The sequence below is a fragment of the Aulonocara stuartgranti genome, assembly GCF_965226115.1.
Source record: "Aulonocara stuartgranti genome assembly, chromosome: 17".
NCBI classification, from domain to species: domain Eukaryota; kingdom Metazoa; phylum Chordata; class Actinopteri; order Cichliformes; family Cichlidae; genus Aulonocara; species Aulonocara stuartgranti.
This window is the reverse complement of record NC_138953.1, coordinates 27,327,178-27,352,418: the sequence shown is the minus strand read 5'-3', so window position 1 is coordinate 27,352,418 and position 25,241 is coordinate 27,327,178. Positions and strand designations below refer to the sequence as shown.

General features: G+C 40.3%; 1 protein-coding gene across 1 annotated transcript in view; it reads right to left on the bottom strand.

Moving 5' to 3' along the window:
• The window catches only part of anks1b (ankyrin repeat and sterile alpha motif domain containing 1B), a 272,044-nt gene that overhangs the window by 126,698 nt on the left and 120,105 nt on the right, over positions 1–25,241 (bottom strand). Inside the window, 2 exon segments of the mRNA XM_082510330.1 lie at positions 18,208–18,339; positions 24,524–24,711. Of these exon segments, the coding sequence (XP_082366456.1) occupies positions 18,208–18,339; positions 24,524–24,711 (320 nt within the window).

Genomic DNA, 25,241 nt, shown 5'->3' with positions numbered 1-25,241 from the left:
TTTCAGGAAAATTTCAGATTGCACTTTGTTGCGGCGCTGGTGAAAAGGTTGAGCCCCAAAGGGCTCAGATAGAGAGCTGAAGCCCAAAAGGTCCATTATCTGTGAGGCAGATGTGTACCAAGAAAGAATGAAAAACAAGAGAGAGTGATGTGAAGCAGGGGAAAAGGTTACAGGGGCGAGCGTCATTTCAGCCAAAAAGACAAAACATTTCTTTCCAGCGACTCAGCCTCTGGATGTCTGTCCTTTCCCTTAGACTCCATCATCATTTCTGAAGTGTCACTTGGCAACCTTCTCCAAGTTGTACTCTTACTAATGGGATCAGTGGTGAACGCTTCACTGTGTGTGTGGCTGCCCCTGTTCTCACCATTGCTTCATACATATTTCTAAACCCAATGACTTCATCTTTCCGTTCCTCTTCTCCTAATCTCTTTTCTAATTCAACAGCCATTACTCTTCTTGTCAGCATCTGCTACTACATTACCCACACTGCACCAGGCCATCAATCACACACTGAGCACACTCAAAACTGATTAATCATTCTAGCTTACAGAGCAATCAGTCCTTTGATGATTTCTCTCGCTCACACCTTCTGCACTCAGTCTGGGATTTATTTCACACCCCACTTCATTAAAAGGCCCACAAACTCAAAGTCCCTTGTTTTTTCTACCCCTTTTCCATCTCCATCAGCACTCGATTAGGCCGCCATTACCACTAATCCAGTCAGACCCAGTCAGACTTATGCGCCTTCAGTCCACAGGTGGCCCCGTCTCGGCTGACAGATTTGACGTGACAGCCTGGTTAGCTAGAGATTTCCCTCACGGAGCTGAAGGAAAGGTTGAGAGCACTCCAGTACAGCCATAAAGAGCCATTTCTGAGACATAAAGATTATTTTGACCATTAAAGGTGCAACAAATCATGTTCACATTGATTTTAAGACCGTACCAAACCATAACCACATATGGGTTTACACACCTCTATACCCCAAACCTTTATCAGCTTCACAGTAGAGCTGACGCTTTAATTTTTTTCTGATACGTCTCAAAGGTTATTGGATCAATTCAGATTGCAACAGCTATAGAAGTATAAAGGTGTTTTTGGTTTTTGTGATAGATTTACACTAGAAATAAAAGCTTGTTTCATAGAAAACATATAACAGTAACATATTCTCCCATTGAAAATAATTGCATTCAGAACAGGGCTGAGAACTGTTTTAAAAAGTAGCCTCTAAACGTTTATGGAAGATTCCACTTTTTATCTATTGTAAAACTCATTTTTGTCACTACACAGTCATGAGTAAAAATCAGGAAGCAAAACTTGTCATTATTACTGCAATAGCTTCTAAAAGCACAACCTGATTACTGCCTTTCTGCATGTATACATTGATTTACAACCTGGGGCCTCATTTATGTCACCGCATGTATGCTTACAGCAATCGGGCTGATTACTTCACAGCAACAATCAGTGGTACCCCTTACCCCGGGCTATAATATGAAAATGGAAGTTTGGTAGATGAATGCAATTTATTTATTTATTTATTATATATTGTTATGGTAAATCTCACCTTCCTTGTGATTGGTGCCCATCACCAGCATTGTAATGACTGTATGAGAGCTGTCACTGGATTTATTTCCAGACTTGGCTAATTCACACAACCCATTGATTCATGATCCAAATGAGAATATGGCTGAAATTATTCTTTTTTTTTTTACTCATTGTTTGTTTTCAAATCACAACTGAGATTCCCATTAAAGCTGTCACTTTCTGTTATAAAGCTGATGGCTCCACTGCTTTAACTTGGAAAGATTTGCCATGTTTTCTGAAGAGCTGCCTACTCTCCCAGATTTGTGCCACAAATCAGTGTAGTGTTTCTCCTGACAAACCTGACTTTCAGCATCGCCGTCACACTTTTACTGCCTCAGTATTGATCTTCTGGGGTCCAGTAAAATCTCACTTTTTAATTTTTTTTTTTAAGAGGCTCTACCTTTTGCGGTGGATTCGTTTAGATTGATGGTAAATGGAAAAAAAAGAGTTGACTTTTTCTTTAAAGAAGCAGCAAAATAGGCAACAAGAACATGCAATAATACAAACAAAAACCATCAGAATTGAGGTATACTATCATTGAAGTGACTAGTCAGTCTGTCAGGAAGGCAGCTGCTGAAAAGTAGATGGCATAATTTAATGTTTAAATAAATTTAACTGACTTTTTTGCATTACAAAATAAGTAAAGAAATAACTGGGATTTGAATAATGGGGAGCTGCGCTCATCTAGCACTGTGTCTAGCAACAATCCTGGCTTTACATGTAAGTACTGGTCACGGCAGATGGCCGCCCCTCCCTGAGCCTGGTTCTGCTGGAGGTTCCTTCCTATTAAAAGGGAGTTTTTCCTTCCCACTGTCGCCAAAGTGCTTACTCATAGGGGATTATTTGATTGTTGGGGTTCTCATTGTATGTATTATTGTAGGGTCTACCTTACAATGTATAGCACCTTGTGGTGACTGTTGTTGTGATTTGGCGCTGTATAAATAAAATTGAATTGAATTGAAGTATATTTACAATCACATAAGGCAGAAGTTTAACATATGCTTCTGTTGAATCATATAGAGAATTATAGATAAAGATAATTTTTTACTGTTATGTGACTGACAGCTAGTAAACTTACAACTTACGGATTTAAATTTAAGGGGAAAAATTATCCTCAAACATCAGGAATTCCTCTGCTTGCATTCTCCATTGCAGGCCCTCTTAGCTGTTCCCATAGCCGGCATCATTACAAAAAGAATTTGGGCACTTTGTGTTAGAGCCCTGCAACTGTGGATGTCTTTACAAGAAGAACTGGGGAGAGCAGACTTTGCGTCTTCTTATAAAGCCATGGCTGCTGGAGACACCTAGGTGGAGTAGTCATTACTGTCATACATGTTTAAACTCTGGAAAATCAGGCACATGCAAAGTTGGTGTAATAAAATGTAGCATCTCCATGGACGAGCTCGTGCAGCTACAAAAATCATCTCAGCAAGGAGCGATCAACATTGGACCATTAGTCATACCTCAAAACGTATTTTTACGTAAAGTTGTTCTTGGTTGTTGTTTTTCTATAAGGATTGTTTTCTTATTCATTTATTTGTATTGTATTGACCTCACTGCCATATTATTTACCCTGTTTGTCCAAGTCTTATTCTGCTCTTACTTGCTTTTGTTTTAACTGTGTTTAATTTTCTTTTTGATTCTCGATTTTCAATCAGTGGCATTTCAATTTATTCTGCAAAGCATTTTGGATCTATGTTTTGAAAATTGAAGCATTATTATTACTATTAGTAGGAATGTAATCATACCAAAGGGGTTTTTCAGTGGGTCAGATTTGCCAGGAAATGCATGAGATTGCTCCAAAGCGCGAAGCTGGGAGGGGGCAGTACTTTAGAGCGAACGAAGATAAAGCTTTCCGAGTTACTGTTCACTTCCAGTGAACAGAGGTCCAAAACGAAACAGAGACAAGTGGAACCATTGTCCTTTTAAAAGGAAGTGTCAGAGTTCATAGGAAATTCAGTTGTGATCTGAAAATAAATAACTCGCATGGTAAATTTTGGTGGGAAAAGTTATGAATAATCTCAGCTACTGTCTCCATTGTTCACAGGAACAACGAGGATGTCATTCTGTATTCCAGAGCTTTTGAAACGCTACGAGCGGAGTCACACTGATTAATAGATGCACTGAAGAAAAGCATATGACAAAATCTCCAGAAAGAAATAATGAAAGCTTTGCCCCACTAGCATCTGAAGGGAGGAAAAAACAAAATGAAAAGAAGTGATGGTGAAAACTGAAAGAATGGCAATAGTTAGAACTGTAACTAAATGTATTCCTTAAATGAATACAGGTATAAATAATCAATAATTGTATTGAAAAAGACCTATTTTTGTGCTGTAACTTGTGCTATACCCTTTGCTACCAGGTATAGCTACATTTCTCTCTTTCACTTCTACATCACCTTTTATTATTCCTGTTAAATCTCCAGCGTCCACCCTGGCTGCTTTGGCAGAAACAAGGCAAAAGAAAGGAGGTCAAATCTGACAGGTGTAATAAAAACCACAGCTTTGGATAAGACTAGAAACAGACAGCGAAAAGAGAAGGGAGAGGAAAACACAGGTAGATCAAAAGGACGCCAGGATCCTACTCAACACTTACTTTGGAGTTTGTGTCAGCGAATCCCGAGGAGATGAGCACGAGACAGAGAGACAGAGGGGGAAGAGGAAAATGACTTTGTGCTCAGGAACAGAAGCAGAGGAAGTGGGAGTGCGGTAAGTTAGGAGAAAGGATTTCCTCACGCACAAAGACGAAAAATGCACAGAAATGGGAGGCAACTCAGACAACGTGCTTGTTTTTTCTACACTAAAGTAAGCCAAAGAGAGACAAGAAAGCAAGCGATCCGGCTTCACTGAAGAGAGCAACAAACTTAAAGTTTGAGCAAGTCTCTCTACAGCACATGTCCCACCTATCTCAAACAGGACAGTCGGTGCCGAGAAATCTTTCGACAGAAGCCTAGGAGTACCTGAATGTGGAGATGAAATTAATCCGGCAGGGTGACAGCAGGTTTAGCTACCTGATATTCTGATGGTATTCTCCCATTTGTCCCTGGAGGTGATGGGGGGGTCAAAAAGCTTTAAAATGTGGTCAAAAAGGCTTCACGCAGAGAAGTGTGTGCTGTGCCTCCAACAAACAGACACACTCGGTCTTCATTCATATCCCTCCCTCTCTCTCTCGCGCTATCTTAAAGGGAAGAGATAGGACAGAGAAACTTGTGTCTGAGCTGAACAGGAAGAGAGCAGACAAACAGAGGCCTCCTCTGGCCACTAATTAGCAGGTCGTATGCAGCTCCCATGCAACTGCCAGGCCAGATTAAACGTCTGACAGTGTGCGTTTTGGGTGTGTGTGTGTCTATGTGCCTCCACATGTGGCCAGAAGATTGTTTCTGATTATATCTGTGTAATAATGCAGTGTGGCATTTGTACGTGTCTGTCTGCTGCAGATACAGTTTGGTGGGGGTTTTATGCGTGTGTGATCATGTCAGAGCTTTCATGCATATTTTGTGTGTTTTTCTCTGATTGAGTTTACTCTCGTTATGTATAGCATTTGTGTGTGCGTGCCTGTTTGCATGTGCGCAGGCCTGATAACCCAACCAGGAAATGTGCTGTTGCTTCTGTTACATCCGAGGAACTTAAATCCCAAATCTCTCTTTTTCAGTTAAACCCAGCGCTGTACCACCCAACAGCCAATCCACCACCCCACACTGTACACAGAGTTCACAGGCCATCAGATATGAATAGACGCTATAATTTGCTGGCATTTCCTCATGGAGACCATTTGATTAGAAAGAAAGAGGAGGGGTGAACACAAGAAAGGACAAAGGACACTCTGAGGGCCTGAGGGGTGCGGTCAGTAGAGGATACCAATAAAGAAAAGAGACAGAACGTGAAGAAAAATTAAGGCAGTTCAAAACTGAATGGGTATGTTCTTCTTTCTTGATAATCAAACATTGACCAAAATCCCATCTGGCAACCTGCAGAATGCTGTAAAAAAAGCTGTATTTTAATTTTTTTTTAATCATTGCACAGGCACAATTGTATCCATTCTGTCAAAACTTCATCTCCATCTATGTGTTCTGTTGTGGGTTATGATTTGGGGGATTTGTTTCCCATACAATTCTACAAGAAAGCAATTAAGTACATCTCTAAAATTTCTATCCGGTCGTTAAGTCTGGCGTCACTAGCCATGTCTGGACCTAAACTCCGCTGCAGGTCCATATATCAAACGATCACTATGGCATTACTGAGAGTTGAAAAATTCTCTAAAGTCTTTCATCTTTAATAAAATTATCAGCGTTCTGCTCTACCAGGTGTAACAATTGAGTTTAACATCCAGGCATCCATGAAAACGGAATTTATGACATTTAACGGAGTTAGAAGTTAGCAGGAAGTTAGCTCGCTAGCTTCTATCTAAATACAATATAGCATGTCCTGACTGCGGGGTTTTGGAAACAAATTAAAAAGTACAGCTCTGTTATCATTTCCAACATAAATGACAACAGAAAACTAAACAGCAGTGACGTTTGTAGGGTTACTGAAGTTGGGCTAGCTGGTATATAATGATGTGCTACGTGACCGCTAGCGACACAGGTATGTTAGCATAATATAAACAAGCTAACTTTGCTGGAAGCTGGATGCTGTAAAAGGACCAAACTTCAGCCAGGAGAACAACTGAGATAATCCATCCACAATACGAGGTTAGTCATTCATATACTGGTGCATGGGCTGGGCTGTAGTTACATCCTAAGGTTTTAAAAACTGAGCTTAAATAAATGATTAGCGGTAATAAAAGCCGAGGGAGGTCAACAGTGATCACTGACTGTTTTAGGAGCTTTTTGAGATTAAATAGAAGAAAATACAAAACATTAAACATGTTAACAACACAAAAGCCATATTAAACGCAGACTACTTTAGGCCCGGAAGTAGGATTCATCACGTCATCACTTAACGACCGGATTACTGTTTGATCTCGGGTAATCACAAAAATAGGTAAGGTATAGGGAGTATTTGATTGAGAATTAAAGGACAGAGTGAAGTAAATCTGAAACTGGAAAATAGAAGAAAAGGAAAGAAAAAGTCAGAGGTGCAGGTTGGTCCGATCAGCGAGCAAGGATTGCCTTGCAGAATTGGATTTCCCTCCATGGCTGGCTAATCCCTCAAAAATCAGCTAGCTGAGCCACCCATGGGACACCGACACTCACTCCACAGAAAATTACACCCTTCACATTCCCCATGTATTCTACTGTATTGAGCAAAGCTCTAACTGCGGCTTCCCTCGGCTCCACGCTTAATCCCACAGACACGGCAACCAGCTGGAGCAAGAGACTGCAGACAGAGAGCCACTGCTGTGTGACCAAACTTTTACTGCATTTAACTGCAGGTCCTTCAACTTTGGAGGAAGTTCTGAAGCAACAAAAGGCTGCTAAGGTGAGTGTGCGTTGCGTAACGGTGGGAGAAAAAAAGTTTGCAGCAGGAAGCACATTTAGTTTGGAGCTGAAATTAACTTCCCAGTTATTATTTTATTTCCCATGGCTGCATTTACACAACCTTACTGATAAACCAGAAGCAAAAACTGAAAGCTGATATCCCATTGTTTTCAAAGCTGTTTAAATATGAACAGATTAAAAAAAACAAAACAAATCTTTAACCGCTTAAGACCTGAACTCTTTTATGGCATGCATTTTCAATTTGTCTTTGCTATTTGGGCTGTTTGAGACCTCATGAATGTAAAAACAAAGAATTATGTGGGGGTTTTTTCCTGATTTTTGTTTCTGAGAAAAATGAGATCCACATTTTTACATTTCGATAGAACAGTGGCAGTATAATGTCCTTGTAAGTGGAAATCAGGCCCTTGTGGAGCAAAATTTAGTATTTTGGTCTAGACAACCCAAAATGTGATGTCCACATATGTGCACTCTAGGTCCTAGGAGGTTAATATAGTAGTTGATTTAAAAGTCTGATCTTGTGTTTGTTAATCACTGGCCAATATTACAAACATTTAAAACAGCTGAAAAAACAGAATTAAAGGCAATGCATATGTCAGCCCCAAGTGAGGCAACCATGCAGACTATGCCTGGTTTTTGCAGGGACTCATGGGAATGTTAATGTTGAAGTTGTCATGCTAGCAGTATTGTTATCATTCTTGCAGTGTTTGCTTTTTGATTGTTATGTTTGTGTGTAATATGTTTTTATGGCTGAGTGAAAACTGTTTTCTTCAAGCACAGGCCACCATGACTGAGGTTACCGCAGTGGTTGGAGACCACTAACCAGCCTTATGAAGAGCCACGAAAAAAAACATCCCTCCCAAAAGAAGGGCCATTGGACTTGACCTCTGTGAACACTTTTCCTGATCAGTTTATGAGCTCAGTCACTCATTTCGAGTCATACTGAAGGCTACGTCCACACGTACCTGGGTATTTTTGAAAACGCAGATTTTTCTATGTGTTTGCGCCTTTCGTCCACACGTAAACGGCATTTTCGGTCACTGAAAACTGAGATTTTTAAAAACGCCTTCCAGGGTGGATATTTTCGAAAACTCCGTTTTTGCATTTACATGTGGACAAGGAAAACGGAGAAAACGCAGCGTCAAAGGTGTGCGCATTTTTTGACGTCACACTGTGCGCCACATTATTGTTTCATTATTGTTTCTACAATGGCGGACTTACACCAAATACTGTTACTCTCTGCAGTGTTTAAATGCTTACATATACACACACAGTTACTGTCCCTCCACACAGGACTCAGTTCTGTTTCTATGTGCAGATCTATCTTTGTTTAGTCTTTCCCACCGAGGCTTCTAGATTTCTGATTGGCCAACATTTCTACACGGTTAGGAATATATCGCCACCTGTTGCTTTGGCATGTTCCTAGCAGTGTTTTCCTTCGTTTTTGCGTTTACGTGTGGACAGGATTTTTTTTTAAAAACAAAAACGGAAAATCTCCGTTTGCAAAAATACCCGTGTACGTGTGGACGTAGCCAAAGTCTATTTTGTAGATTTCCTGAGAGGAGGATAATCCAAGGATACGTTCATTGTCTAATGAAGTTGGACTGACAAAATGTCAGTTAATAAATGTGTGGTTTCACAGTCAGTTCACAGTCACTTCCACCATACAAAACAGGATTTTATTCACCAGGGTGTCATCACAGTACCTATGTCCATCTTTTATACTGCCTATCAGCTTGATGTTTGCTTTATTACACTTAATTTATTTTAGTGCACAAGAATGATTTTCAGTGCAGACCTAAAATGATGTGAGACAGGGGCACAAAGTAGTGGAGCCAGTGGCTCCTTGGCACTGGCTTCACTACTTGGCAGCTATATTGGTGAGGATATAGCTGTCAAACACTAAATCTTTGTATTCAGACTGAATTAGCAAACACTATATCCATTTAAAATCAGCATGCTGGGTTTGGTATGATGGTACACTAAGCAACTGCAACCTCATAAATATATTTATGTAAAAATCAAGAAATTCCTTTAACAGAGAGCGGTTCTTTTCCAGAAACTCATAATCTCCCGAGATTAGATCAAGCTAAACATGATGAAGCATCATCTGCAACTGCCTCACATCTCTCGACAAAGTTCATTCCCCTTTTTTTAGCAGAGTGTAAATCGCTCAAAATGACAAATACCTATCATCATAGGTTTTTTTTGCATAACTGTGCTGCCAGAGGCAAAATAACAGAGACAGACGTTTCCTGCCAACATCATTAGCCCTCGCGTCATGTGGGGCCACAACAGTGTTTCGTATGAAAATAATTTCCATCAATATGCTACACAAATACACGGATACAAATGATGTTTGTTTAAATATGAACTCGGTACGATCAGTCATCTTATTTGCCTGTAAAGCCTTCTAACCACATCTTTAATTCCTTTGTAAACAAGAACACAGAAAGCAAATTTACCCTTATCTCGCTCTGTCACCTGTGTGTAGGATTGTCCCTTAATCTCTTTAACGCGAGCTCATTTGAACTGGAACACAACATAATTTGCACACATTTAACAGTCTCTGCATAAGCGTACTGTGTTTTCAATGCCTTGCTCAAGGGCATCAACACTACAGGAAGGGTTGCTGTGCTGCACCGTATTATAAAACCAACACTGCAGTAAAAAAAAAAAAAAAAAAATTCCTGCTGGTGGCTTTTCTTTGAGCTTCTATTCCCCTCTCGGCAGCTTTCTCTGCCTTTTCCTGTTTACCTCAAGAATAGTGAGATATGTGATACTCCGACGGGATGTAAAACTACACACAAACAAGCGCACGCATCCACAGCACATCTTCATGGAGTCAAGGGCATTATAGGTTTGTGCCAGTCTATTTCAGGTGAAATATGACAGCACCTATATGTGTCTTTTGAGTTATTTTGACAGCCTATAGCTGCAGTCTAGAGGGGCATAACGCCATTAACAGGCACCAAGTGTAAGCACAGAGCTGCGTCACGTCCCATCGAGAGACGGGAGCGAGAGCGGGAAATGAAAGCAAAATCAAATCAAATTAAAAGAGAACATAATAATAATCAATTAGTCTAATTCAATGTTTTGAATGACAGAATTTCTGTTTTCAGCCAATTAAATGAATGATAATTAACTGGAAAAACAGGATTAAAATCCACAGAGCAAACAGCATCATCCGCTATTCACTCCGAGCAAAAATTTATAACACTTTTGTTCACATCTTTGTCTCAATTCATACAATCCTCACACACACGCGCACACATTTGCAGGCACTGCAGAGTTTTAGACGTCTCAGATACGGACTGCAAGAAGTAATTATTTGCTTGATCGTTTAGTCTGCTAATTATTTTCTTGATAAATTAATTTTGTCTATAGTAAATATCAAGAAAATAGCCACCACATTTTCCTGGATCTATTACTGACTTTTAATTTAATTTTACAAGTCCAAAATGAGATAATTTAATTTTCTCCAAAGGTTCTATTAGACATCAAACGTCAAATCTGAAAAGCTGGAGCTGAAAAAAGAAATCCTACTAAAATAATTAAACACATCATCCAAATAGCTGCTGACTATTTTCAGTTATGTATTTTTATCTCATAACTGGCACGCTCATTTTCTTTCAGGAAATTGATGTTTCCTTTCCCGAGCAGTTATGACTACAAGGTTTATGTGAGTGGAAGAGAATTATACTACTAGCATATACAGAATGGCTACATATTAACAGTTTGATTTATTACAATGGTATAATGCAAGATTAATTAATTTTTCCATTCAGTTCAATTCAATTTTATTTATATAGCACCAACTCCCAACAACAGTTGCTTGATATTGTAAGGTCAAGACCCTAAAATAATACAAAGAAAGCAACAACAAAAAACCCCAACAATCATATGGCCCCCTATGGCAAGCAATCCAGCGACAGTGGGAAGAAAAAACACAGTTTTAACAGGAAGAAACCTCATGCAGAACTAGGATCAGGGAGGGGTGGCCATCTGCTGCGACTGGTTACTGAACACTTAGGAAAGATTCTCCTGTTTTGACTTTGTAGTCACATCAACTCGTGCTGCCCGAAGTCCTTATTAAAAGACTCCAGGTAATGCCACCAAGAAAAAAACTCTGTACTCTGAATTTCTGTAGTATTAGTGATGAGCAAGAGGAGGAGCATAATGGTGTGGGTGGAGTCATCTTTGTCTGAATGGGAATAAGACCAGAGAGATGCAATTTACCTAAGTAGGCCTCCAAAATGACCAAGCACCTGGGTTTCCTCATCACGCGCACATTCTTTGAGTCATCCGCCCTGTTGGATGGAATATAACCAATGGTTACGAGCGGAAAAATGTTTCTCCCCCAAATGGTTGGCAGTGGGCGAGAAATTTGGGGTTGAGTTACTGCCACTTCCTATCACTTCTGCTATAACACCACTAACGGTGGACTGTGGAATATTTAATAATAAATTTTTCATGACTGGACTTGTTGCACAGGTGGCATCCTATCACGGAACCACGAAGGAAGTAAATGAGCTCCTGAGAGCGACCCATTCTTTCACAAATGGTTGATTTTATACACCCACGGTGATGGAAGTGACTGGAACACCTGAAATAAATCACTTGGATTGGTGAGTGAGTACTTTTCAGTACCTTTAGTCTTCTTTGTACTCATCGAATCTTATCACCAGTTTGTTTGCATGACATTATGATACCGCCACTTTGCTTCCAGGAAAAACTTCAAAAGGCCAGCTGCTGTGTGTGATTTATTTATTTATTTAAACGAAGCATGTCTAATTCTGCACGTAAGATAAAGATACAGTTTCCATGGAGCAACTTCAACCTTGCTTATTTTAAATAATTAAATATTACAAAACATTAAACAATCTGAAAAAGGTCAATGATCTTAAACTTTAAACATAAGATGAAAACTCACCCACTCACACAAATTCTACTCCCTCATTTAGATGCTTTTAAAGCTCTGCACATAATTTCTGCCCCCTCATAAACACTTGCCTTTGATGTTCCTTAGCACCCTCAAAGGCTCTCATGGCTGTCTGATCTGTGACAGCACAACACTAACCTCTACAAACTGATATCTACATATGAATGCACACAATCTGGAGTCAACCAGACCAGAAGCTTATCCTGCACTTAGTCTCACGAGTTTTGACCGATCATGTCTGAGCAGGCTTTGACTAAATGCTGTTTGTGTATCTAACATGCAAATCATGAAAACATCTGCTCTCATACAACTGTTTAAAACATATCTGTAAAGGTGGACTGTACTGGAAACTGAGCCTGGATATCACTTATCTGGATATTTGCTGGCTAAGATTCTTTCATTTCTCACACAAAGACACCTTACAACACACATCTTAAAACTGCGTCAGCTGTGAGTAAAGCCCTGTTTCCTAAGAAAGAAAATTAGAGCTTGAGAAAGAGAAATGTAAGAAGCAAGTCTGACTAAGTGTGGAGGAAGAAAGTCAGACGGAGGAAGAAAAACAGGAAGGAAGTAAAGATGGTGAAATGAGAGGAAATAACCTGGTAGAAAGTCAGGAAACGCTGACATGTGCAAGTGTGTGTGCAGCAGTCTGACGCACCTATGCTGTTGGTGACTGAGATTTGTTAATGGTGGACATCCCACGCCTGACATCTCAAGAAAGTCTGTGTTGCTTGGCAACACTCCAGACCTCTCTCTACAGCATCTCTTGTCTTTCCTGCATTTCATCATTACCTGTCTCCCTTTTCTTTTGCTTTCAAGGTTGTTGCAAATGAGTTCTGTAACTTAATTTTAAAAAAGGTGACGCTTTGGCGTCAAGCTGCGTTCACATGGAGATGGTCAGTGGAAACCTGTAGCTAGTAACGACAATTCTCAACAGGGGAAACTTCGTAATGAGGGAGTGAGTGCAGTCATGTGTGCACAAAAAACACGCATGTGACAGGCAGCAAGGATATGTTAAATTCATTACCTCGGGCCACAAAGGTACAAGGTACAGACACACAAATATGTATAGACACACAAATATTAAAACATAGGCAAACTTTATTTCGTGCTTGCTTAAGACGTGCAGTCTTGCACAAACATAGAAAAATAAATAAAACGTCCGCAGCTGCCATTTAATTTACTTTGCTGTTTTTGTTTCAGGGTATGACTTCACGTCAGATGGCTATTTTGGAAGCTGTGAATTGTGGGCCTGTTGAAATACTTCAAGCAAGTTTTGACATTAGACATCCATCTCCGTAATGCTACAGGGCAGCTTTTCTTATTCCACTACTCATGAACCTTCATCCAACACAATGGACTGGCAGCTGCTGGGACTGGATGTGTTATGAGAAGTAGGGGTGGGTTTACCGATTAAAATTGGTTAGGTTAAACCTCACAAAATTTCAACAACCACCAAACAACTAAAACTGTAAATGAGAGCAGGTACATGGATTCTGCACAAATTCGTAAACATAGAGCGCGGACCCGCCGACGCATCAGAATTGGTGAGATGTCAGCTTTCTATGTTTACGTCTTTTTTTTTTTTTGCACTAGATTCTGACGCTGCAGGTTTCATCATCCTCCAACCAAAACTGACTGAACCATCAGCAAAAGAAGATCCAAACTAAGCTTCACCTTTCGCTTCACGTAAACATCGTCATGAATTCCCTCTTACTTTTGCTGTTTTGCTTCCACCATGATAAAATGACACGTCATGCACAGCTCTCCCTCTCTCTCAGTGTACTTCAAGAAGAGTGTCACATCTAAAAATCTCTGTTTTCTGCATTATCCACTTTCTTATTACGCACCAGTCTACCACTGTGTACAGCGCTGTCGGCCGCGGTTTGTTTTTTATTTTTTTAATTTAACTAACTTACAACAAGAAATTTCTGCTGCTGAAGAAATGTAAACTTTTTAAAATTATGCGAAATTGCAAAATGCTTAGCTGTGTCTCTAATTAAACCTCTGTAACTTTGCTCTGCTTCAATTTAATAAAGTTACGTTGAAACCAAGCACACCATTGTTTTTCTTGTGACATTACCAATAAGTTTGATGTGTCACATGGCCCTCTTCCTATTGAAAAAACAAAAGTTGTATCCAAGATGGCCGACTTCTAAATGGCCACCATGGTCACCACCCATCTTGAGGAGTTTGCCTCCTCACATATACTAATGTGCCACAAACAGGACTTTAATATCACCAACCATTCCCATGTTATTACGGTGTATCCATATAAATGGCCCACCCTGTAGAATGAAACGGTAAAAGGTAAAGAGTTAATAACATTTTTTTCAGACCAGACTTTATTCGTTTTTTTGGTCTTCGTCCTGGTTAGAAATTGAGACAAACAGGATAGAGGTACATTTCCAGGCACTGGAAAATTACACAAGTTCCCATTAATGATGAGAAGGGTTTCTGATAGTTAAGCTTGAACACATGTTGTAAAAAAATCTGTATTTCTCATGCCAAATTCTCTTTGACTCCTACAACTAGTATATATCTACACACCAATACCTGAACACTCCCCGGCACCTTTCTACCAAGCATCCGTGGTTTTTGGAGTGGTGAGGTGTCTGATCAGAGTCCAGAGACAATATCCACCCTGGGCACATCCTTGCTCACCCTGATACCACCCGGTGGCAGAGGACAAAGAAGTATCCCCTGCTAAACCACCAACTCTCAGGTGTTTCACCCTCAGGCGTAACTAAGGTATAGCTATGAATTTAACAGTGTTGTTTTTCAGCCACATAATATTTTAAAACACTTCCATAAACCCTTCATTGCAGTATTTTACATTTGCAATGGCTAGCCATCCTGTTTCACAGAAAATTATCAGCCAACACTGCTTTTCCCCTCGGCTGTACTGACCTTTCAGGTCATTGTTTTGGTTTTCCAGCCTTTTGGATGCAGCAGGCAGCTGTGTTCAACAAAAACTCTCCTGTGAGCTCTCCGCTCAGCACCAAACAGAGCTGCCAGGTCTGTTTGATAAAACCAGCCTCATGGCCAATCAAACTAACCTATAATAAACAATACAATATAACACCCAAAAGGCAGGCACCCGGTGTTGGAGAGTATCACAAAATAGTTTGTTTTCTATCTAAGCCTGCATGCTGGAGTTTGGCTTTTATGATTTTTAGGATATATTGGCAATTTTCATACACAACACGAACTCATGGACAAGAAAAGTTCAACCTGCAGAAATGCTTCAAATGTGGGCCAATTACTCAGAAAACCGCAGACCTCGCAACCATAGCAACCCTGGCACCAACAAAGTCAGTAACTAGCTGGTGAAAAAGGAAGCATATAGCAGCTACTGTAAATCAGAATCAGAATACTTTATTGATCCCTGGGGGAAATTATTTTTTGTTACAGTGCTCCATTTTAAACCAACATTAAGACAAGACAGACAATACACTAACTAAGAATAGTACAATATATACATATATATACATACATACATAAGTCACTCATAAATAAATAGTTGGAAAAGAAACGTGTAGTTGTAGCAGCAAACAGTGTGTTAAGTGGATGCGTTGTACAGGGAGATGGCCACAGGCAGTAAAGAGCTGAAAGGAGCACTCTTGCCAGAAATTCAAAATGTAAATGTTGCCTTACACATTTCTCAGAGATAAAAATGTACATGTGATTTGGCACATGACTGTAAACACTGTTTATATGTCAGTGATGCTTTTCCAGTTTAGATAGATTCATGCATTTCTTTTCTGCAACCCCCCCCCCAAAAAAAAAATACTCTGAATCGGGTGCCAAACATAAGGCCCAGGGACCAGAATCAGCCTGGCAAAGATTCCAATCTGGTCCTATGGAAGGTTTTAGAAAATATAAAGGAAGACATTGCTCTTGGATTTGTAACTGTATTTTCACAAGGTTTACAGTTTTTTTTCTACTGATCAAGACCTCCCCCACTGGCCATTAACACAATTTCATTTTAGATTTCAGTCAGTTTACCTCTTGCAATTTAAACCCAAAGAGTCATGCTTATAGATTTCTTTCATTTACTACAGCAGCATGTTAGAAAAACTGAAACATGATGTTGAAATTGTGCTTCTTCATCTTCTATTATTACATTTATATCAAATTCAAATTTTATTTGTCACGTACACAGTCATACACGTGACAAATAAAATTTGAATTTGATATAAATGTAATAATAGAAGATGAAGAAGCACAATTTCAACATCATGTTTCAGTTTTTCTAACATTATATATTTATATATCAATATTATATAGTAAGATTTAATAGATTCACCAGTTTCACCAGTCTAGCCCACATAAGATGAAAGTGGGCTGTATGTGGCCCGCAATGCAAAATGAGTTTTATATCCCCGCTCGAAAGTTTTTAAATGACTAGCTTGATAGGGCTGTGGGAGGTTCCTGACCAGATTTCAATTAATCAAACACATCTATCTGATTAATATACTCATTTTCCTCAAATTAAACAATACACAGCACATGAATCAATTTTTATTTACCAAATATCTGATTTACATGTTTATATGAACACTGCCTGTATATATTAGGAGGGCAGGGTTCTTAGTCTGGAGGATATTTTGTAATCAATTGAATTTGACAACATCATTTCTGCTGACATACAGTAAGTAAACCAAAGAAATATGAATTTCCAATGTAGAATTTGAATAATTTTAATGGCATTAAAGTATATTGAGGGGGGGGGGGGTTAAAGAAAACTTTAAATTACACCGTATTTCACTTTAACATGGTGCTTTAAGCGGTTTATTTTAAGGTTAGACTTTCTGTATGACTCATTACAAAAATCTAGCACTTTGATTGACAGCTTTAAGTGACAGCTGACAACCAGGAAACTAAACACTCAGACAAGAGACAGAGGTTAAAACACTACTGCGGACATCTAACGAGGGAGAAAGATGACCAGGGGGGACTGGTGAGCGCGCATGTTAGCAGATGTCACGTGGATTGATAAAAACAAAAGATTGAGATGTAAACAATGGTGGCGACTGCAGCACAGCTATTTTTTTTTTAGACCCTATTAATCCTCTAAGGGGATGCAAATGCTTTTTTTGTGTGTGTTTATGTTAACTCTGTTTATCCACAATGGCAGTGGGAAAATCACTGCAGTGATAAGTTAATTATTCAGCAACGACTCGGTCCTTCTCTCCCTCTGACACTCTGTTCCTTCCACTTCTACTTCTTCAATAAAACCAGCGCGAGCACGCACGCACGCACACACAAATCCTCCCACGCAAGCTCGAGATGATGTCACACACAAAAAGCTGATGATACCGAATACGCTGTGTATACCCACATGCTCGCATTCAAAGGTTTAAGCTATCATGCACAGCGCATTAGTACAAACGCACACACTCGCCCAGGTGCAAACATCTCCAGGCGGTGTGCCAGTCAGGCCGGCAGGCTGCCAGTATACCAGACAGAGGGTCTGTTGTGTTGTAAATGTCAGATGTCCCGCTGTTTGTGCCAGCATGCATCTCCCTGCTAAGCACTCATTTAAACACACTTAATACACAGCGTGTGGGGCTGAGGGAGCCGGAAGGAAGAAGTAAAGATGGAGCGGGAATACTGAGAAGTAGTGTGAGTTTGGATCAAGCCTGCTTGTTCAGTAAAACCCTAAAAATCAAGCTTCTGTCCTACACAGCCTTTCTTTGTTGTTGTAATATGCCCATTTTTCCCCACAGGGATCATTAGCCTTTCATGTCGCTTCACTGTATCAGATATTTCAGCTGAGAGTTATTCAGAGTTCATGAACTACTCGTAAAGGTAAAAGGCTTAAAAAAAAAACAAAACTGGAGAGATAGGGAGGATCTTCAGAAATGTATGATAAGGAGATGAAGAAAGAGGCAGAAACTGAGCAGAGTATTTAGAACTGCCAGGAGAGCCGGTCTCTCTAGTGACGGCTCATTCACTGCGTTCCCAAGGTAACCAGTGAAAGTATTCGCTCAGAACAATGGCAATATCACTAGCCTGTAATTTGTGTGTTTGTGTGTTGCTTTACTCTACATCATGTATGTTAAATAAGAATTGTGATGATGATATCATTCTTTGACTCTGTGCACACCGACACTACATTATAATGCAAATTAGGAGTCAAAACATCATCATCATGCAGTTAGAGTTAGTTAATTCACTGCATATAAGTGTGTGTGTGTGTGTGTGTGTGTGTGTGTGTGTGTGTGTGTGTGTGTGTGTGTACCTGCGACAGGCTGGAGAAGCCCAGGTTACGACAGCCATTGCATGGAGTCAGTGCTTCCCAGAAGCCAGTGGGACCGCAGCTCTTTTCTGCCTCATCTTCTTCCATGGCCGGAGGGAGAGGTGGCGTCGGCCGCTGTGAGCACAAAATTCAGAACACAAGTATACGATTGTCATTATAACAAGTAACCAGTAATAATCAGCTCAAAGATTAGAGGGTGTATGTGTCCCAAGAAGATTAATTGTCAACCGGACAAAGAAAAGACTGATGGTACCGTACAAAAGCCATTTGTATACATCAGCATAGATTTAGGAGGACAGAGGGTGACAGCAGTTATTTTCAAAGCTGCTATGACCAATATATTTACAGTAACAGTGGCTCGTGTAACCCTGGCACAGACAGAAACAAATTGGAATAAACAAGCTTTTACATTAAGACTGAATTAAAAGAACAGCAGAGCTCCTGAAGGCTCTGCTGGTTGAGAGAGGGGTGGGAGTTGGAGGCTATTATGAAGCCTTTCCAGGTGCCACTTATTGGTCAGAAGCAGCTCACTGTTGATTTGCCTTCTGGAAAGAAAAAAGAAGCAAGTAGGACCGCAGAGACTGGTCACCCACCTCTGCCATTCTCTTTAGCTCTACACACAGAGTTATTAAATTCATCTTTTTGGCTTCAGAGCACAATGCTAACGTCGCTCTGTGACAGCTGTGGGTGCAAGTAAGTGGCAGTTTGCTAAAATTATTTAACTTATGATGCTTATGGCTAAATGTGCAGCAGATTCACCAAAAACACTCTTATGGGATAAAATCAAACAATCAAATACATTCTTATCTAGAATTTCTTTCCCTGACTTTCTTCCATTACTGGAGATTTTGATAATTACAGTAAAAGCCAGCTTATTTCCCCTCAAAGGCACCATCTTTATCAACCTCAGTATCTCTTTGTGAAGCTCTTCATGGGGATCACAGCAAAAACCTGCAACCCTTCTCATATAACTACTTGAAATACCTGCACAGCACTGCTTTGGGCTAGTATGTGTTAGTGAGAAAAGCCCATTAATAGCAGAACATCTGAGGCTCACACGCAGTGCCCTTTCCTGGGGGCTCTTTGGCTCTCAGGGGACAGGTGTGCGGATGGGCTCTGCAGTATGAAGCGTCAGAGGGCAGATAAAGCCCACCTGATATCTCTGTGAACCAAACAACGCAGCCGAGGGCGTAGACCACAGCAGATTACAAAGACAAAAACACATATCGGCCGTCTCTAAAACTGCATATAGCTTTTACCAGGAGTGATGAGGGTGCACAGACTGAGGGAGGTCTCATGTTCATCATGCGGTGATTATCTTTAGAACAGAGGTCTAAAAGATGACAAGCGAGAGGGCAAAAAGAACAAAAAAAGAAAAGGATTAAGAGCGGCAGGAATGCAGAGGGCATGCTAAAGAAGCAAAGAATGAAAACTGTGCACCCAAATGAAGTTACAGAAGGAAGGAGAGACAGATGGAAAGAGCCAAAGAACGGCAGCGAGAATGGAGACGGAGGCAGAAAATGAGGCAGAAAGCGAAAGGTCACCAATCGCTCCAGATTGCAGAGGGCCCTTTGCAACACTTGAATATTGATTGATCTAAAAAGGACTGCAGTATTCACATATACATACTGCACTGTATGCATAAACAATACATAACCTTTCATTACAGTATGAATGTGATGCCAGCCAGTGTTCAATAGAGAGGACACAGTTAATTATTCATACTGAAAGCTGCATAGCTAATCAATATTACATTAGTTGTCAATGGGAAAGCTTTAAAGGGATAGATTATGACTTAGGGAAAATCACCTGCTTAACTACATGAAAATGTGTCTTTTATGTCTGTCTGAAAGCTTCTTAACACAAATGAGTTTAGTTCATTTGATGGAGGAAACACAAAATGATTTATACTTGGATTTAAACTGACTCCAGTGTAATGAGTTTAAGTTACACGAGTTTAAATTTTACAGATCAATATGAAACCCAATAAACCCTTAGACATTTCCCTGCACTACATGCACATGGCTCTGATAGTGCAGCCAACTGGTTAGTGAAAACTAACCATGCATAAAAAATATCTGTTGAAGAGAGTCTTTGCATGGATGAAAAACACAGTTTTTACACAGATTTTAAGTGGCTCAACAGATCCAGGCTCAAATATCTCTACAATGACTGAATGGGTTACGCTGCACTAGATTTCTTTCCTAATTGTTTGGACCACTAACACTGAAAAGTGTGATATGTCCCCTGATGGGAAGACAGGAACTGCAGGTGTGGCCACAAAATGCCATTTCCACAAAAAAGGAAGGAGTACATTTTCATATTATAATTATATTTAAAATGGGTTTCTTTTTTTACAAAATAAAAAAAAAAACAATCAAACTAATCAAGTCTGGAGTGAATTTTTTATATTTTATGTCTCATGTTCAGAGTTTTTACTCAGGGCTGCAAGTATTGTACAGATTTCCAACTAGCATGGAGAAGTCTTAATTAACTGGTCATTATAGACAATCATGGTTAGCGATGGATAAACAAGGATCAACTCCTAAATCTAACTGACATCTACAGCAAGGTGACATTTTTGGTGCAGAGAACAATATCGTGGCAAAAATTACATTTCAAACCAGTATGAAAAATCTGATCAATATGCCCAATAATATGATTTATTACAATATATCCTTACTTGATTCTGTGCTTAGTGATAGAATGTTAGTATCGGGAGACAGTAAATTTTATAACCTGCTAATCAGTGTCCCTCAACATATAGCTTAAAGCAAAGCTGTATATCATTATAGTCCTGCAGGGTTGTTAGCATGGCTACAGATTGGCACCAAATATTAGAAATTAAGGAACACATTTGATTTTTAGTCCAGACAGTACTTGTAAAGGGTATTTACAGGTTCCGGCCTCTTAGATGTGAGGATCTGATTCTCTGCTCTATGCATCATCTGCACGCAAAACACAGAAAGAGTCCAAGTAGGGAAAAGAAAAGTGGCCAGCAGGGGGCGAGCTGTAGAAAGAAGTCAGAGTGCAAGTCCACAAGAAAGTTTTCCTCACTTGACTTATGACCTCATTAAACACTTTTCTGTTGGGTTTATGGCCTCAGTCACTACCTTAGCTTTAATTCACTTAACATGATGTCAATTTTGGTCCAATTTAGAGTAAAACAGACGACAAAGCATCCAAGCCTCATTTGTCACATCTGGTTTCCAAACACCAAGATGAAAATGGCCAGAACACTCTACTTAAAGCTCCACGATGACATCCACCTTTTATGTACAGTCTGTGCTTTTCCATCACGGTTATTGGGATACACAAGTTCTGGAATTCTGGCTGGAAAAAATACACAATCTCAGCTTTGATTTGAAATACTTAGATAAGCATGTGGACTAAATTATTTAGTTTTGAATTATAATTGAATAATAAATTCTTGTGTAATAAATGTAAGCAAAGAATACAACCAGTGCCAGCAGACCAGTGGCATCAGATTATAACAAACACATGCTGGTTTAACCACACAGAATGCACATGCTAGTGCTCATTTGAACACAACTCACACACATTTCCACTCTGACTTTCTGAATTCACACTGTGCCAGCATTCTTCGTGAGTGTATGCAATCTATGTGTGAGTTATTGCGCATATTTGCATTGTTCATTTCTGTACTATAGAGACATTGAATCGCATACTAAATAGGCCCGGCCTCAGTTTAGACAGTAGCCTGCGGGCACATATAAACACACACAGACATACACAAGCTAGGAGTGTCAGTAATAGAATACAAATTGGTACTTATAGAGAGGGGCACAAGATGGATTCAGGTAATTACAGCCTGAGTAAGACGTGGTGTACGTGTTTAATGTGCATGCACGTGTGAGAGAGCCTCAGCATGAGGTCTGTGCACCTGCTGCACTGTCCATAAAAGCTACTTGAATTACGCTGAAAGTGAACTTGGACTATTGATCAGCGTCACAATATTTTTTGCTGGAGTGTCTGTGCATGTGTTACTGTAGGGGAGAGAGATGGAGAGAAATAGAAAGAAAAATAGAAACAGACAAGCAGTAATAAGTGAGAAGCGCAGGCACATTCGATCGCATTTCTTTGGACAACCCTGTGAGTGTGCACGCCTGAGCGTGCGCGCACGTGTGTCTGTGTGTGGTCTAAAGGTTCAGGTGTGATAGATGACCTGTGTTTCTGTCTTTCTGGCTGATGGAATTGAGCCTCAGAGCCTCTTCGTCACGCTGTGCTGGCTGTTAGAAATAAACTGCAGGTGTGATTCTCTGGTCAGCTAACACTGATAAAGGTCATCCACTTCCTCCTGAGCTGAACTTCAAGCCATTAATGTCTAATCAGTTTTCTCCTGCGTAAGAGTGTGTGTGTGTATGTGTGTTGTGTTAGGAGAGTGTGGACAGATACGGGGAAGGCGTGAACAATATTTCAGCATAAATAGGCACCAATTTAGAAGAAGGTCATGAAAAATATCTGCAGGCTGTGAACGGATCTTTGAGCACAAAGAATAATTACAATTGTAAATAAACCCTGGACCTGTTTTGTTTCTGTAACAAGAAGTGACAACTCAGCAGGACGAGCCAACTCAGCAGCATCAGTCTGATACTGCCCTCTGTAGTCAAAATAGTCAAAGTGCAGTCTTTTTTGTAAGCCAGAAGTACACAAAGTGCCCATTTTATTAGGTGCACCTTGTTAATACAAGGCTGATCCCGCTTTGACTTTAAAACTTCCTTTAAAACTTCCTGAAGGCTTCATGACGCAGATTCAGTGAGCTGCTGGAAACACTTCTCGTTCACATGGATCTCAAGTCTCAGACTGAGATATGCCAAGATGCAAGCCATGCTTTCATGCTGTTTACAGCTAATTCTGATCCCATCAACAGAATGTTGCAGCAGAAATCGACACCCATCAAACCAGGCACCATTTTCCAATCTTCTCTTCCTGTTTTTGGGTAAGCATGTGTGAACGGTAACCTCAGTTTCCTGTTAGCGTTCTCTTATCTGACAGGAGCGGCACCCGGTGTGGTCTTCTGCTGCCGTAGCCCATCTGGTTCAAGGCTGTGAACTCTGAGATGCTCTTCTGTACATCCTGGTTCTGACAAGTAGTTATTTCGGTCACTGCTGCCTTCCTATCATCTCAAAGCAGACATGCCCTTCTCCTCTGACCTCTGGCATTCAACAAAGCATTTTTGCCCAGAGAATTACCGCTCGCTCGATATTTTCTCCTTTTTCTCAGACCAGCCTAGCTGGCACAAACAACCACATCACTTTCAAAGTCACTCAAATCACCTTTCTTTCCCATACTAATGCTCAATTTGAACTCCAACGGGTCATCTTGACCGTGTCTGAATGCCTGAGTAGCTGCCATGTGACTGGCCGATTCGATATTTGTATTAACAAGCAGCTGAACAATACCCAGTGAAGTGGCCTTGACAGTAAATGAAGATCTGCAGCACAGCTGGGTCCTGTGTGCAGTAAGATAAAACATCTTGAAGGACTAAATAAGAGCTGATAAGCCTGCAGAGAGAAATTCTTTTAGATAAACAGAGAGCCTGCCTGCAGTCAAACATTTATAGATGTGGCAGAAACATTTTACTCAGAGCCAAAATATTTTTCTATCGATTTTTAAGTCTTAATTTATTCTAGAGCAACACAGACATTATTGTAGGGACTAATTGCAATTCGGTCACTCCTGAAATTAAGACTTTCTGAGCCAGTGACCTCATACCAATCTTATCTGAAATTGCAACCATAAACTATCTAGTTTTTTTTTTTCTTCATTTGGCAGATTTGCACTGACATTTGCACTTTTGTTTTATCTGTTTACTAAAACAGGAGAAAAAAAGAACAAGTAAAACAGAAAGCAGGCCAGCACAAAGCAGCCAACTAAAGGGATATTTAGGGGCATAAATCAAACTCCAAAGACAGCAGGAGAAAAAGAAGTGCTGCAAAACCACTAAATTCTTGTATTTAAGAAACTGGAATAAGGCCCGGACATTTACTTTTGAGTTAACCATCATCATAGTCAAGTGTCAGTTAACAGAAAAGTAGAAATGCATTAGTAGTTTTTCTTTTTGGCATGGAGTTTTTCAGAACAACTTTAAACTCTGGTGTGAGAATATTTAATTACCAACGAGGTGTTCAATTGCAAACTACCTCAGTGCCCTTTTTTCCATTTTTGCCTGGCTCATTACTTCCCACAAAATGCATTTACATGAGCAGACCAAGAAAGGAGAGGCAAACACCACAACCAAAATGCACCACGCCTCTGTAATAGCCTAGTGGCGTACCTTGCTGGCTCGAGTCAGAGTGCCGTTGGGTCGATCTGGGCGCTCCTCATCGGACAGCCGCCCGCTACCGAAGCTGTCCATAGAGTGGGAGGAGATGGTGTGGCAGAGCTCCTCGAATGAGTAGTCCCTATCCCGGCACTTTTTGATCTCATGAAGCAGTTTGGACAGTTCGCTTGTCACAGCATCATCTGAGGAGGATGTAAGAAATGTGATCCGTATCTGTGAAGCCAGTTATTCTCATACCGGGTACGCCAGCAAATATATTTTATCACCAAAACAACAAAGAAAAAAAGGTGGAAGAAAATCTTTTATATGCCTGTCTGATTTATTGTGAGATTAACCTGTTTGGCAGACACAAAACTCCTCCCCCGTCTGCTTCCTGCTTTGCTTTTGTGTCGCATTAAGGCACACTGTGCTAATCACTTCCTCCTGCTTCCCTCCACGACTCTCTAGGTAATCAAGGTAATTATGGGATCTGCTGACAATCACTGAGAGGAGAGCAGATCAGCACACACTCAGCAGGTTGCAATGTCATATTTGTAACACAGGGGGCAGTGCTGGACAAGGTAAGTGTGGAGTGGCAGTGACTGTTATTCTCCACTAAAGGAGCTGCTCTCCATGGCTTTATTCAGCCCATATTGCAAAAAGTAAACAATAGTTCCAATCAAGTTTAGTGGCGTTGTTCTTAGAGTAAACTGGACACATGCATTTGGATGAT